The sequence below is a fragment of the Ptychodera flava genome, chromosome 11 (genome assembly GCF_041260155.1).
Source record: "Ptychodera flava strain L36383 chromosome 11, AS_Pfla_20210202, whole genome shotgun sequence".
NCBI classification, from domain to species: domain Eukaryota; kingdom Metazoa; phylum Hemichordata; class Enteropneusta; family Ptychoderidae; genus Ptychodera; species Ptychodera flava.
In genome coordinates, this window is record NC_091938.1 from 28,970,459 (window position 1) to 28,983,823 (window position 13,365).

The 13,365-nt window shown below is 35.5% G+C and overlaps 1 protein-coding gene across 2 annotated transcripts in view; it reads right to left on the reverse strand.

The window, feature by feature from the left end:
- LOC139144021 (N-acetylneuraminate (7)9-O-acetyltransferase-like) overlaps positions 1 to 13,329 on the reverse strand; it is a 40,696-nt gene extending 27,367 nt beyond the window's left edge. For both annotated transcript variants that reach the window (XM_070714664.1, XM_070714663.1), the window contains exons 1-4: positions 13,171 to 13,329; positions 4,082 to 4,178; positions 2,863 to 3,028; positions 1,508 to 1,570 (exon numbers count right to left, since the gene is read on the reverse strand). In XM_070714664.1, the coding sequence (XP_070570765.1) occupies positions 1,508 to 1,570; positions 2,863 to 3,028; positions 4,082 to 4,178; positions 13,171 to 13,291 (447 nt within the window). In that variant the 5' untranslated portion in view covers positions 13,292 to 13,329. The remainder of the gene's footprint in view (positions 1 to 1,507; positions 1,571 to 2,862; positions 3,029 to 4,081; positions 4,179 to 13,170) is intronic.
- Between the last annotated feature and the right edge of the window lie 36 nt (positions 13,330 to 13,365).

Sequence of the window (13,365 nt, forward strand, 5' to 3'; positions counted from 1 at the left end):
TATATATGTATATATATATAGAGAGAGAGAGATTTATAGATATATATAGTGAGATTCCCTTCAGAATATACATATATATATATATATATATATATATATATATATATATATAATATATTCAGAAGGGAATCTCACTATATCTCTTCTCATTTGGTAACAGTAGTGTGTGTCTGTGTGTTTGTGTGTGTATATATGTGTGTTGATGTAGATCAGAAGGGAATATCAGAAGGGAATCTCATGATATCTGTTCTCATTTGGTAACAGTAATATGTGTATCTCCATGTAAAGTACTTTACAGTATGTTCTAATAATCCCTGCGGAAGTACATGTATCTTGAAACACCTGTTGTTCAGATGGAGAACACTACTGCGCTCTGTTATCGTTGAAAAGTGGCCATAAATTAAGATTAAATTTTAAACGAGTTTCTAGATCACTGATCCTGCTTGTCCATGAACTGCATACCCGGTAGTAGGACACCTGACATGGAATACAAAGGATTGACTGATCAGGGACAGTGTGGGCTGCTGTGTGCCAAAACTATGCCAAACAATCATAAAAACCTTGATATTGAAAGTGTCCGATGCCAGGATATGTGGAACCATCATAAAAAAACATCTGCAAGCTAAAATGCTTTCTTTACGTAGTTACAAAAACATGTTGCTGTTTGCACTGCATGTACGTTTCTAAAAACATGCATTTATCAAAATAAAATTGGTGAGTTGGTGGAATGAAAGGGACAGCTATTTCTCATAGGTGAATACTTCCTAAAATTTTATTGAAAGGTTATTGAAGTTGAAACTTTGTATCAACAGATCTCACTTTGATACAGATCTATCATGTAGCAAATACAATCTGTGCCAAGAATATGCATATTTTCTGTCATGGGCCCAAATGTATAATGTATACATGTAGGCTACGCCATGTTATTTCAATATAACGCTGTATTTATAACTGACTTTATCAGTACATTTGAGAATGTTTCAATATCACAGCATCAATGTAAATACATGTAAACCAGTCAGTACAGACTACAATCAGTTTCTTTTCAATTTAGCAAGTGTTTCCATTTCACCAAGTGTGAGCGGCTAGAAATATTACCAGGTTTCCACGGTCATTTTTAATCACCCAAATCCCCATCTAGATCATTGCATTGTAAATGAGGTAAAAAAACAGAAGTGTTTCTGTTCTTAGGCCGTGTAGCAATACATGTGCCAATGCTCACTGGCTTATGTTCACATTTCCATATCACACTGTAACTCTATAATCAACAATTATACTGCTGGGTTTTTCCGCTTGGCCAAAACTCAACAAACACAGGGTCATACAAAAGACTTTTGAAAAGAAACTGGTTGTAGTCTGTACTGACTGGTTTACACGTATGTACATTGTTGCTGTGATAAAATGAAACAATGTGTAGGCAAAGCCATTTCAATATACCAACCTACATGTACACTATGCAGGAATTGAGCTTAAGATTTGCTGATATCAACTTCAAACAGTCACATACCTTCGCCAGTTTTTCATATACTTCTACAGTTGATAAATTCACATCAGGCATCCATATAAAATCCTATTGAATTAAATGAAAGTACCAAAGATATCAATGTAAAGCTGAATATGGAACTCTATTGGTTACAAAATTTTTTACAATGTTAAAGTGATGCATGTGCCTCGAAACTGAAAGACTTAAACTTTTGATCAAGCTATCCTGAATTACCAATACTAGTAAACTTTCTTCTCTTATCAAATCAAGAGTGAAAATCAGGGGTCACCGGGAAAATTTTGGCAATTCAAAATGGCTGCCATCCCTGTGTTTACTCTGTGGGAAAAACTTTTTTTATTTGAAAAACTAAGATGGTGAAAATTTTCTTACTCCAAAAATTTGAACATAAGCTCAAACCAGTGGCAGATGAGAAAAGAATTGCAAAAATTTGCGAGTTCTAGTATCAGTCCTCAAGGCGCATTCTTCAGACATACTCTGGACAGCTTTATAAATATTTACCAATTAACATGTACACAGCTTCGAATCATATTGAGTGTCCTCTTGGTTAAAAACAGGTCATTTTTCTCTATTTGTAGAACTATGCTTGAAAATCAGAAAGGTGCAGCCAGGTACACGTATACATGTAGCCTGAGTAACAACTTCCAACGATGCACATTCCGAAGTAATTATGAATCATCCACACCACCACTCTCATGACAAAGCTTAGAACAGCTGGTTAATCTCTTGGCAAGCTGTCCGACACGACTCTAGCACGAACCCTTCCGCTACTTGCAGATGGCGGTTACTGTCTAACTAGCACAGCTTTGCTACTCCCTTCTTCCAACTTCCTACTTCAGAAAATAGACACATGGTACATGAAGCTCTGTTGCCTCTCGGTCTTGACAATTTATGTTATGAAACATTTAAGGCAGAATGTGCCTTGGGGGCGGATATTCTTACTCTCAAATTTTTACAGTTCTTTTCTGATCTTCTACACTCTCGGGTGTTCATTTTAAAGCTCTTGGAGTAAGAAAAATTTCCATGGTCTTAACTTTTTTCAAAATTTGAAAATCTTATTTTTCTCCATAGAGTTAACACAGGGATGGCAGCCATTTTGAATTTGTTTCTCTATTACCAATATTTGTATGATAATCCCTGATTTTAATTATTTATTGACTTGGTCAGAGAATGGTGAAAAGTTTCATTGGGGAACGCTTGAGCAAAAGCTTTGGTGTTCACTTTCAAGATGTATGATATACATGTATGTAAGTGCTGTAACATTTAACACACAACTACTTCAATTTAATACAATCGTTTGGTAGGTATGGAAAACAATTCATTTGGAATGAAATAGAAAGGATAGGGTGAGGAAAACTTACTAGATGAATTCCAGAGGATTTATCACGGAAGGATAAACTTTCATGTTCTTTGCCTTCAACAATCTGTTGATCACTAAGCATCCTGGCAAACTCAAAGAAAAGCTGACGGACCCTTGAATCACCGATCAACATTATGTGCTTATCATTCATACAGTACTCTCCGTCCCTGCCAAAATGAAGAATAATGGAAGTTTTTTTTGTACAAAATACTACAAGCCCTTATTCTTTACAACTAGTTTTACATATCGGTACATACATTGTACATAAATATCTTCAAAAGAATATTTTTCATTAAATTTCAACCACTTTTACAAAAAGATGCTCAAAGGTTAAATCAATATCATGAGTATTACACTGTACATATTGTTCATACAAAAGAGAGAAAGAGAGACTGTGAGTGGTGTCATTCTTGTCTTTTCTTCATCCCTTTGAGTGCCGTAATTTTTTTCGCCAAAATTTTAGTGCAACATTTTGCTAATCTCTATGAATTTTGGGGGGGGTTTCTTGATAATTTTTGACCAAATGGACGCCACATTTCATTGGCTGCAAATTTTATCAAAATTTGGCAAAATTCTGAAAAAATAAGGACCTGGGTATATTTTATGAAGGCGACTTAAATTGACTTTAGCACTCAAAGGGTTAAATTTAGCATCTGATGGTACACTTGACTGTTGCCATTGCGCCATTGGAAGACACTTACCAACTAGTACGCATTGTGATCATGTAAGGGGCCAGGGGGCCAACATTCTCTTTATTTGTCAATACAAGTGAATTTTAAGACGTCATACCCCCCACCCTCCCCAGATTATTACTGACAGTGTAGCCAATTATCCAGTATTGTACAATTGCCGCACCAGATGTTTTCTTCATCTACAAATTCACTGGCATTACCAAAACTATAAAATAATAATAACAATTATGTACCCCTTCAAGCCCATAGTGGACTCTTGAAACAAACTTTGCACTCCATAATGTAATTTGCTTCGCGTTATACATTATGTCATGCAAAGTTTGCTTTCATCCATTCTATTATGGGCTGGGAGGGGTTACTTTATTGCTTGACTAAATTGTTTATAAATGGAAAGAATGCACTGAAGTATGTGTAACTTGGGTATTTCAACGTATGTGAAGACAGCTTTTGTCATTAGAAATGGACTTCTCTCTTGGGGCTTCGGGCGTGATACGATTTAATTAAAGTTAATCTAATTGATATTATTACCTTTTGGAGTAATTGTGCATCATACATCCTCTTGGCTGCCAATCACTGTACGTCAAATGATATCCATCATCCAGAAGAATTGAACAGGTGTTATGATCTGGACCAGGGAGAAAAAAAATGTTGCTGTATTACTTGCAATATTGAAGTGCTCAATGTACCAGCTTAAGAACATACATGTAGATTGCATTGGTACACAGTATATGTATAAACTGGTATGATTATGAATTGGTGATATACAGTACCGGTACATGTGTATCATATAATACATGTACCACAATATCGATGGCACAATGCAGTAATCTGATCGGTTGAGATGCTAAAATAATGCTATATTCATGATATAGAGCGGTTACATGTAGAACATGCTTGAGCCGGACAAGCTACGTGTAGAGAAAAATTCAATTTTGATTTTTCTTGTATTTCAATATACTCTAATATTATACAATAGCTACCAGTATAAATCAACTCAGCAATGGTCATATCACCAGTTTTGACCATTTCATGACATATTTGCACTGGCCATTGCTTGTGCATATACAGGCATGCCAAAATTTGTGGTACATGTACACATCATTGTTGGGTGTGGTTTTTTATTGCTTTAATACATGTAAACAGCTTGTGAGATATATATATAGCATTTACTTTCAGTGGTTTTGTAAAGACTCAAGGGATCACATATTTTGTGTCTCCTTCGTGTTCAGGAAGACAGTGATAAAGGTTGATATCCTAGGGCAACTGAAATACAAGTTGTACTGTGGTTTGTGTAATCATTGGTTTGAAGACTCACATGTTGTAGGCAACAAGCTACCGGTAGATCTAGTTAAGTCAGCAAAAGAAATTAATGAATGCAACTAGATCATCAACTTTAATCATGGCAAAATATTTTGAGTGGTATTAGTGCAGTGAGACTGATGTTTTGATGTTTCAAAAATATACATGTAAATCAATATTCAAAACGTTGACGCCATTGAAGAGATAACTTATTAAACTGCACAAGACTTAGACAGTATAATTTGTGAGTCCATCCAGAGATGAGTGTACTTTCAACCAAAATATTTCTTCTTGACAAAATTTGGAAAAGAAATGCCAGTCTGAGCTGTTGGATTAAGAGGAAAAATCAGATGTTCACATGAAGCATCCATGTCAATGTAAAACCTCTCTAAACTGAACCATTCAGGGACTGAGAAAATTGTTCGGTATGGAGAGGAGTCTGGTTTAACTTAACTTTTAACAAAGGGTTCTGTTGGAATGGGACTGAGAAAAGGGTTCAGTTTAGACGGGTTTCCAGTTTAGACAGGGTTTGGTTTAGACAGGTTCACTATACATTAACAGTACTTAAATAGTCCTACAGGCAAACACTGTCAAAAAGATGAGAAAATGGCATACACTGTCATGTTGTACACGTCATACAGTGCAACTGTTAGCATTCCTTTTAACATGAGCTAAATTGGAACCTTATAGATATAAGTTACATATACAAACAATGTATGTATTCACTAAAGTTTTCATGTGACTCTTTGAGAGGCTACTCTTTTTTCCTCTGATTTTCTGTCTGGCAATAACTGTTGCGTGACAAAAATGTGGCTCTGTACTCAAAATAGGGAGATCAGACTCATAAATTCTGATGAAAGAGAAATAATAATGATGGCTACAATATGAAACGTTTCCAATTTCATACGTCACACAATGCCACTAAGGTAACAGCTGATATGCAAAATATGTCACAGCTGTGGACAGTCACGATAGTAGGATACGACTACCAAAGTCCAAGTGAAATTTCCTGGCAATATCAAAATTTGTTTTAGAAAATCTGAAAGTTTTTTTGACATTCATGACATTCATATCAGTGTTGTATGCTGTAGTTTTTACAGTGACGAGCCTAGATTTATGTAAAATTGGTTTATTCTTCACACTATTATTAAATGTGTACGTGTAAATTTTGACGTCATCAAAGGAAATACTACTGGTACAAAGTCTCTGGTTCGCGAAAACTGCTGTCTTGCTTTGTTGCCACAAAAGACGACATTGAAAAGACCATCCCAAACTATTCACTAGTAAAATTAGATATAGAAGCGGGTTGGTCTTATACGGTATTGGTATTGCGGTCTTTATTTAGTGAAGGACCGCAGAAAAATAAAGACATAACAATAGCATAAAAGATCAACCTATCTCTAAAACGGATTTTTAGCCTGCCATGGTTTGATGTCTTCAAAACAATTGTATCATCACCTTTTTATTTCAGATACACCAGACCATGTATTATAAGAATACCTGAGCATTACAAAACTTGGATGTGAGGAATACTGTATGTTTGTCTCAGAGTTCTCTTTTCTGTATATTACATACAGTAGAAGTATGATTATGAGTACATGTATTAGCAGTGAGTGGGTGCAACCAGTAATACATACATGTACACACAAAAGTTTCACTTCTTTTCCAGTTTTTTCCTCTTTCTGTTGAAAATACTGTTACTTTTTTCTATTTTTTAATAATTGGTTTATACTCAGTGTTTTCTCCAGAATGCACACTCTGCCGATTTACATGTAAACGACGAGCCCCTTCAAATGAACTCAAACATGCAAGATGTCGCCCCTCTATAATGAGATTTGAGATATAAATGAGGAGAGAGTATTGACAGTAGCATTCTACACCATAATCAGGTTACAAACTATGAGTTACGATCACATTGTTGATTTAACACAATATCTGTAGCCATAGTAAATTGATAAAGTTGAAAGACTATCAAGTAGAGTTGGATGAGAAAAAGAGATTTGATCGATGTCATAACCTTAATTTGTTGAAAAATCTTTATTTGAATAATTTATTACAGTCCCTCCCAATCACAACCAAATCCCACCAAATTTTCAAGCAGTGGGTGACATTCCCCACTTGTGAGAGAAACCTAGTGAAAAGAATGGTTATTCTTTTCATCCACTCTGTGGAATGGTACAGGTTTAGCAATAAGGCTGACGATGGATGTGAAGCGCAATGTACATGTATAGTAAATTTCAATAGTAATATATTTTCTACCACATTGGTATCTTGGTAATAATATGAAAATCTACGGCTCTATGGATATTACCAGTTTCTGACTACCATTACTAATCTTTCAGACTAAATTATTATACGGTACAAAAAAATTGTCAACAGGAAAAAATATTAAGAGTATTTAAAAGTGTGAATATCGCATGGTTACTTTCACATTTCGACCAATCAGATCGCTGTATTTGTGCCATCAAGGGTTCAAATGTGAAATTGCACTTTGGATTTAGCAGAGTTAGTTTTTTATAACCTTGTGATACCAGTAAAGCTGTCAGCTGGCATGCTGTTTGTTTTATTACTAGATACTGTATACCACGGTGTGAACACGCAATACATGTACATGCATGTCTGGGAATATACGGTAGAGTAAGGTATACATGTAGCATTCTTGCTACTGGTTTTGTGAGCAGGAGAAGACTAGACTTGGAGATCAAACTGGTGAAGAAATATATTGGTAAAGAAAGGAATTATCAATACCCTCGAGATTGTACATGTACCTGTATTTAGCACTGTACAGTGTATCATTGTTTGTTTTATGTACATGAGACGCTATCTGTACAGACGATCTATTGATCTATTGAGACCGGTAGCTTAATCAAGTTTATAACAGTAGATGTTTAATCATTGTAAAATGATTAAACATCTACTGTTATGAACTTGATTAAGCTACCAGTATGACTTTGTATTAACTTAAGTCTGGACTGAACTTCATCAATACCGCATGCGAGACACGATTCAATTAATAAGCTAATCTGTATTCATCTAATGCACACCAAACAGACAAGGTCAGGAATCTTCAAATAAAACACGTGCCATCAACCCTGTCCCATCAACCCAATCATTGTTTATTTTATGTACATGAGACACTATCTGTACAGACGATCTATTGATTCCATTGTGCAAGTTACACTATCAGACAGTTGTAAAAGTAACCTTTTCAATGGGAAAACACCTTCACAAATCTGACACAAACTTTATAATGTATATTTTCAAGAGTTTATACTTTTGACAACAACAACGTACTGCATATCCTCACATTTCTGTATGTAAATGGACTAAGATGAATTTTCCCCAATTTTGACGAATTGCGGAATGGTTGCTCAAACTCACAAAATGTTTTTTTGCCAATTGAATGGCTAGCAATTTTCTCCCTCACAGGCGAGCCCTGATATTTCACATCTACACTGCAAGTACACGACAGTACTCTTGGATTATCTCATTTGTTGTCGACCTTGGCCTTTTCAGCGGAATTGTACCAGCACTTGGCACGTCAAGTCAGAGAAGAAAATGCTGCATTATTGATTGGTGCTCAGTAGTGCCTGTATACAGAGTCTCTACATATTTGTTGATGAAAGACTGTAATTTAAGTTTTATTACTTTATTACCGGGTACTGTTATGAGACTATTAGTACGGCATTATTGAAGTTTTGGACTGTTAAACAGGAATGGTATTATCTATTAATATACTAGACAAATGTTATGTTAAGGATCCTACCAATAATAGATTTATGTTATAATAAAGTTATGTCAGAAAAATTTACATGAATTTATCTATTCCTATGACATTTCCTTTTTTTTCCATTATCACAAAACATACAGCTATTGACTACACAAAATAAACATCTCAAGTACTGGCATCAGTATTTGTATGTGATTGACATGTCAATCTGTAGCCAATGGTATGATAGATTACTACGTACTTCTGGTATCTTCTGAATATACATGTGTGAGGTGTGTTACTGTTAGGGTCATGACCTGAAAGAACTCCAATGAAAATAATTGTTTGTCTATCTGATACACATTTTCAATATCATACTTGTCAAATATGTTGACATGTCCTTAAAAACCTGGACACTGAGGAATTTGATGTTAATAGTGACTGCGGATCTGTTCACAGGCCATTAGAGGTTGAACAGTGCAGGTCAATGTGTAAAGACCAGTTTCAAGTGTTCTGCAAATCAAGAGATGTGCCGACTACAAGTGAAACAGAAACTTGACAGTGTCAAACCAATTTGAAGTTTGGGATGATTTCTCTCATCCATTATAATACTGTATGACCACTGTTGCTCTGAGAGAAACAATCTGCAAGATATGTTGTCAGGTAAAGGGTAGACACTTCATCTCTTCACTCCCTATTTCCTCGTAAATTTAGGTTCACCCATTCTATTGAAAACAATTGGAACATGTTTACGAGAGGTGGCAAAAAGAGATCACCTGCTCCCTGCCATTCTCAGCAGTCACTATCAGGTATACAGTGTATAACCTGATGTTAACAGTTGAACCTGGCATGAAAAGGGTTTAACGTTAGGAAAGAAATGTGCCGGCTTAGTATAACTTTTAAAGGTCATATGATATATTTTAACGCGCTAAATTGTTTGAAGAGCCCTAAAAATTATGAAATGTAAAATAACAACACACATTAAAAGCAAGACTTCAACTGACTTCTATTTCTACAACACACCATACTGTAAGGATTATGATTTGTCATTTATACCATGATTTGGCAAAAACCAATTGACTATCAATGGTGATTGTGGACCTGTTTGAACTGGGGTGAACCAGTTCAACTGACAGTGACAGTGGCGATAATGTAGTACCACTGATCATCTGTGAGTATACCTTGAGCTTCAACCTGATTTTGAATAATTCAAACTTAAAAGGCTTAAACGGCCAGTAGCTGTAACACACACTTGACAATATTTTTGCTATTCCTCTTTTGTATGTGAACCACAGTTTCTTGTTCTTCTTCCCAAAGCATGTTCAGATACACATGATTCAGGTTGTTGACTCAGTCTGTGTATGCATAGACTGCATCATTTTTTTTATACAATATGAATTCTGGTCTAGACTAGGTTTCAAATGTAACAAACCATACATAATATTGCACTTTACATGTACATGTATACAAACTGCAGTGACAAGCTAAATGGAGGGTGTTTCAACATACTTTGAGGACCTGAACAATAACTTCCAATCAACATACAAAACAAAAATGGGAGGGGGATCATTTTTCAAAGAACTACAGGCCGTGTGCCCTTTGTTCTAAATTGATACACTACCAGACTCAAGAAAGTAATTTTCATTCAAGACAGTTTTAATGTACATGTACCAGTCTATGGCTTCCGAAAACAAAGTTTCAGAAATTTCTAATGGGACTTGAAGAGTTAAGATTAGAGATGCTTTGGTATTAATGAAATATGCGGGCAATAATTAAAGTAAACTAAAGACCCAGTCACTGGACCAGTTTACTTTGTTTCCACATAGCGCAAAATGTAACTTAAAATAGTTAAGACCAGTGGTGAATAACATGTTTTAGCTGCCACTGTTAGTCTCTGTGTTCACGCACTGTCACTGCTGTCTGTCTGTTGACACGACACCTATGGCACAGCTGACATTGCATTCAACACAAATTTGCAGTTAGGCTCTGACTGGTAACAGCTACGAGATGCTTTGTTTTTTATTGTCATTTGCATCAAATAAAAGTAAGTCTCTTTGGAAAATTGAATGTTGATCAAGAATGGATGGATTACTGTTAGTTAACTATTTACAAACTTGGTACCACATGACATGGCATGGCTAAAATTACTAAAATATCTTTTACAGGCGACACAACTCACAATCAGCACTGTGTTCTTACCGAAAATTGATCAAAAACTCACTTGATCCTACTAAATGCTTCTTAAATCACTACACTGTGCACTCAACAGTCATAGAAGCAAAAATAGCACCATATAAATACGAAAATGCTATAAACTATTCATTGTTCAGTGTTTTTGCTAAGGGAAGTAAGCAGATAAATGTTACCAGGGTTCCCCAGTCATTTTACCGGGGTTCCCCTTGGCATATCAATGCAATCAGATTAGGGGACAGCAGAAATGTTACCAGGGTTCCCAAATCATTTACCAATATTCCTCAACCTTAGCAAAAACACCGATTGTTGCTATCTCAGTAATAATCTGAATAAAATTCAGTATGGCCATTCTGACTAACCTTCAATCTAAATTTCAAAGGAATTGGCTCCTGAACAAAGAGTTCTTTGACATAACTTGCAAAAATATCCTAAAAAATAAGTTTGTTTGAAAATTACAATATTGTTTATTTCATGATTTCAGTATTTCTATGATAATATCTGTAGGGACTTGTAAATATAACTTCAAAGCAATCTAACAATACTTGTGAAAAGTAACTTTTTATCATCAAATTGAAGCTACTACAATTGAAATGAATACTTGAGGTTGTACATACAAATTTAAGAACAATCTAAACAGTAGTCCCTGACTTCCCTAGTATTTCCGTTTTATTCAATATGTTTTGAGCTCATTTGAATATTTTTTCAGACTTGCATTTGTATTTGAAGAAATTCAATTTAGTTCAATACATAGTCCATTTTCAAACCAAGTATTTCTTGTTTTCAGACAGCAGTTTTTGTGAGAAATGAATATATACATGTACATACAGACATATATACATTAAACATACTGGTTTATTCATACATACAGTGTCTACACTAAGAAAACTAACAAAGACTGATCCCATGAGCTTTTACCATATCATATACACCAAAGGAGAGCTACCGGTAATTATTTTTCATCGCACTTTATGGAAGTTTTGATAACTCTTCTTGAGTTAAAATTAAACCAAATGCAATTTAAGGAAAATAAAAAGTGTCACAGCAACACAGTTTCAATAAATTAAATATTTGTCAGAGCAAACACCAATGTGAGTCACAAGGCAAGTTGGAATCAAGCCAACAGATACACTGTATGTTCTGCCCCAAACGATGTACCGGTACGCATGAACACAGACACTGCTGTACATCCTGTTCTAAGGTAGATGTAGAACGCACCTTAGGAACAGACATTCGGACTCTCAAACTTTTCCAATTCTTTTCTGATAAACCACTTGTGAGGGCTCATTTTAAAGCTCTTGGTGTAAGAAAACTTCTCATCGGCTTTGTTTTTCGAAATTTGCAAATTTTTATTTTTCTCCATTTTGTTAACACAGGGATGGCTGCCATTTTGAATTTCAAATATTGGTAAATCTAATTATCTTTGGTTTGTTTCTCTGGTACCAAAATTTGCTCGGTGACGCCCAATTTTTAACTTGATTTTAAAAGAGAACGGTTGAAAGATTCTTTAAGGAAAGTTTGAGCAAAAGTTTAAGTCTTTCACTTTCGAGGCACAATACCACCTTAACTGTATGCAAGTGCTACTTTTGTGGCGAGCTTACTGAGAGGTACAGTGTCAGTGTTATATGGCTGCATGTCCATGTAGTACCGTAATACTATGCACCTAGATTTACAAATGTAAAGTTTAGTTTAGGGTACTAATGCAAATACAAGATTGAATCTGTCTGTCTTCGAACCATAAGTGACCAAAAAATAAAACATACTTTCAGTGTAAAATTCCATCAAATCCATGAACTGAATTGAATAAAAACACAAGCACCACTTGTCCGGGCTTTGCTTTGAGAGCTTTCTTTTACCCTGCTTTGATTAGTAATAAATGATGGTACCTTTATTAGCCTGAAGTACTTACGGACTACTGTTGCCATCAAATTCATAATTTGAACTACAATAAAAAAAGCCGAATCACTTATGTAATCATGATATGGGCCCAATCCATTCTCTTAAATCCCTATTACTTTACTATTATTGAATTCCAATAACAATTTTATTAGGAATTAAACTTTTAAGAAATATCACATTTCGGACGACCTGCAGGTTAACACAAGTTGTTGCAATAACACAGTCTCGCTTTCGCGGATTGCCGATTCCCGGAATTTGTTATCTCTATCGCTTTCTCAATGGTGTTAGCTATGACGCGTGGAACTGTTGAATAGATTGGACAGTGGCAGCGGTCTATTGCTGTTACTGTGCTTTAAATATACGTGAGCGCATGAAAAGCCACGCATAACACGTATATGTTTTATTCGTGCCGAAATCCTGCTTCGACGACACGACGCAGGGATTGACCAAAAGCGCCCGAAATAAATTATACTTTGCGTTGACAAGATCACAAATCACTAGAGGTTTTTGTATACCTTACCTTCAAGCATATATCTGACTCCGTGCATCGACACCAGAGCGACTCCAAGGACAAACGCCACATATTTCGCTGTGCCAATGTTGAAATAAGCTAGTAGAGAGTCATTCGGCCCGCCCGCCATGTTGGACACTAACCCTCTAACTCCGTCATAATAAAAAAGTTGGGCCCGTCAGACGACCGATAAAAAACTTTCGC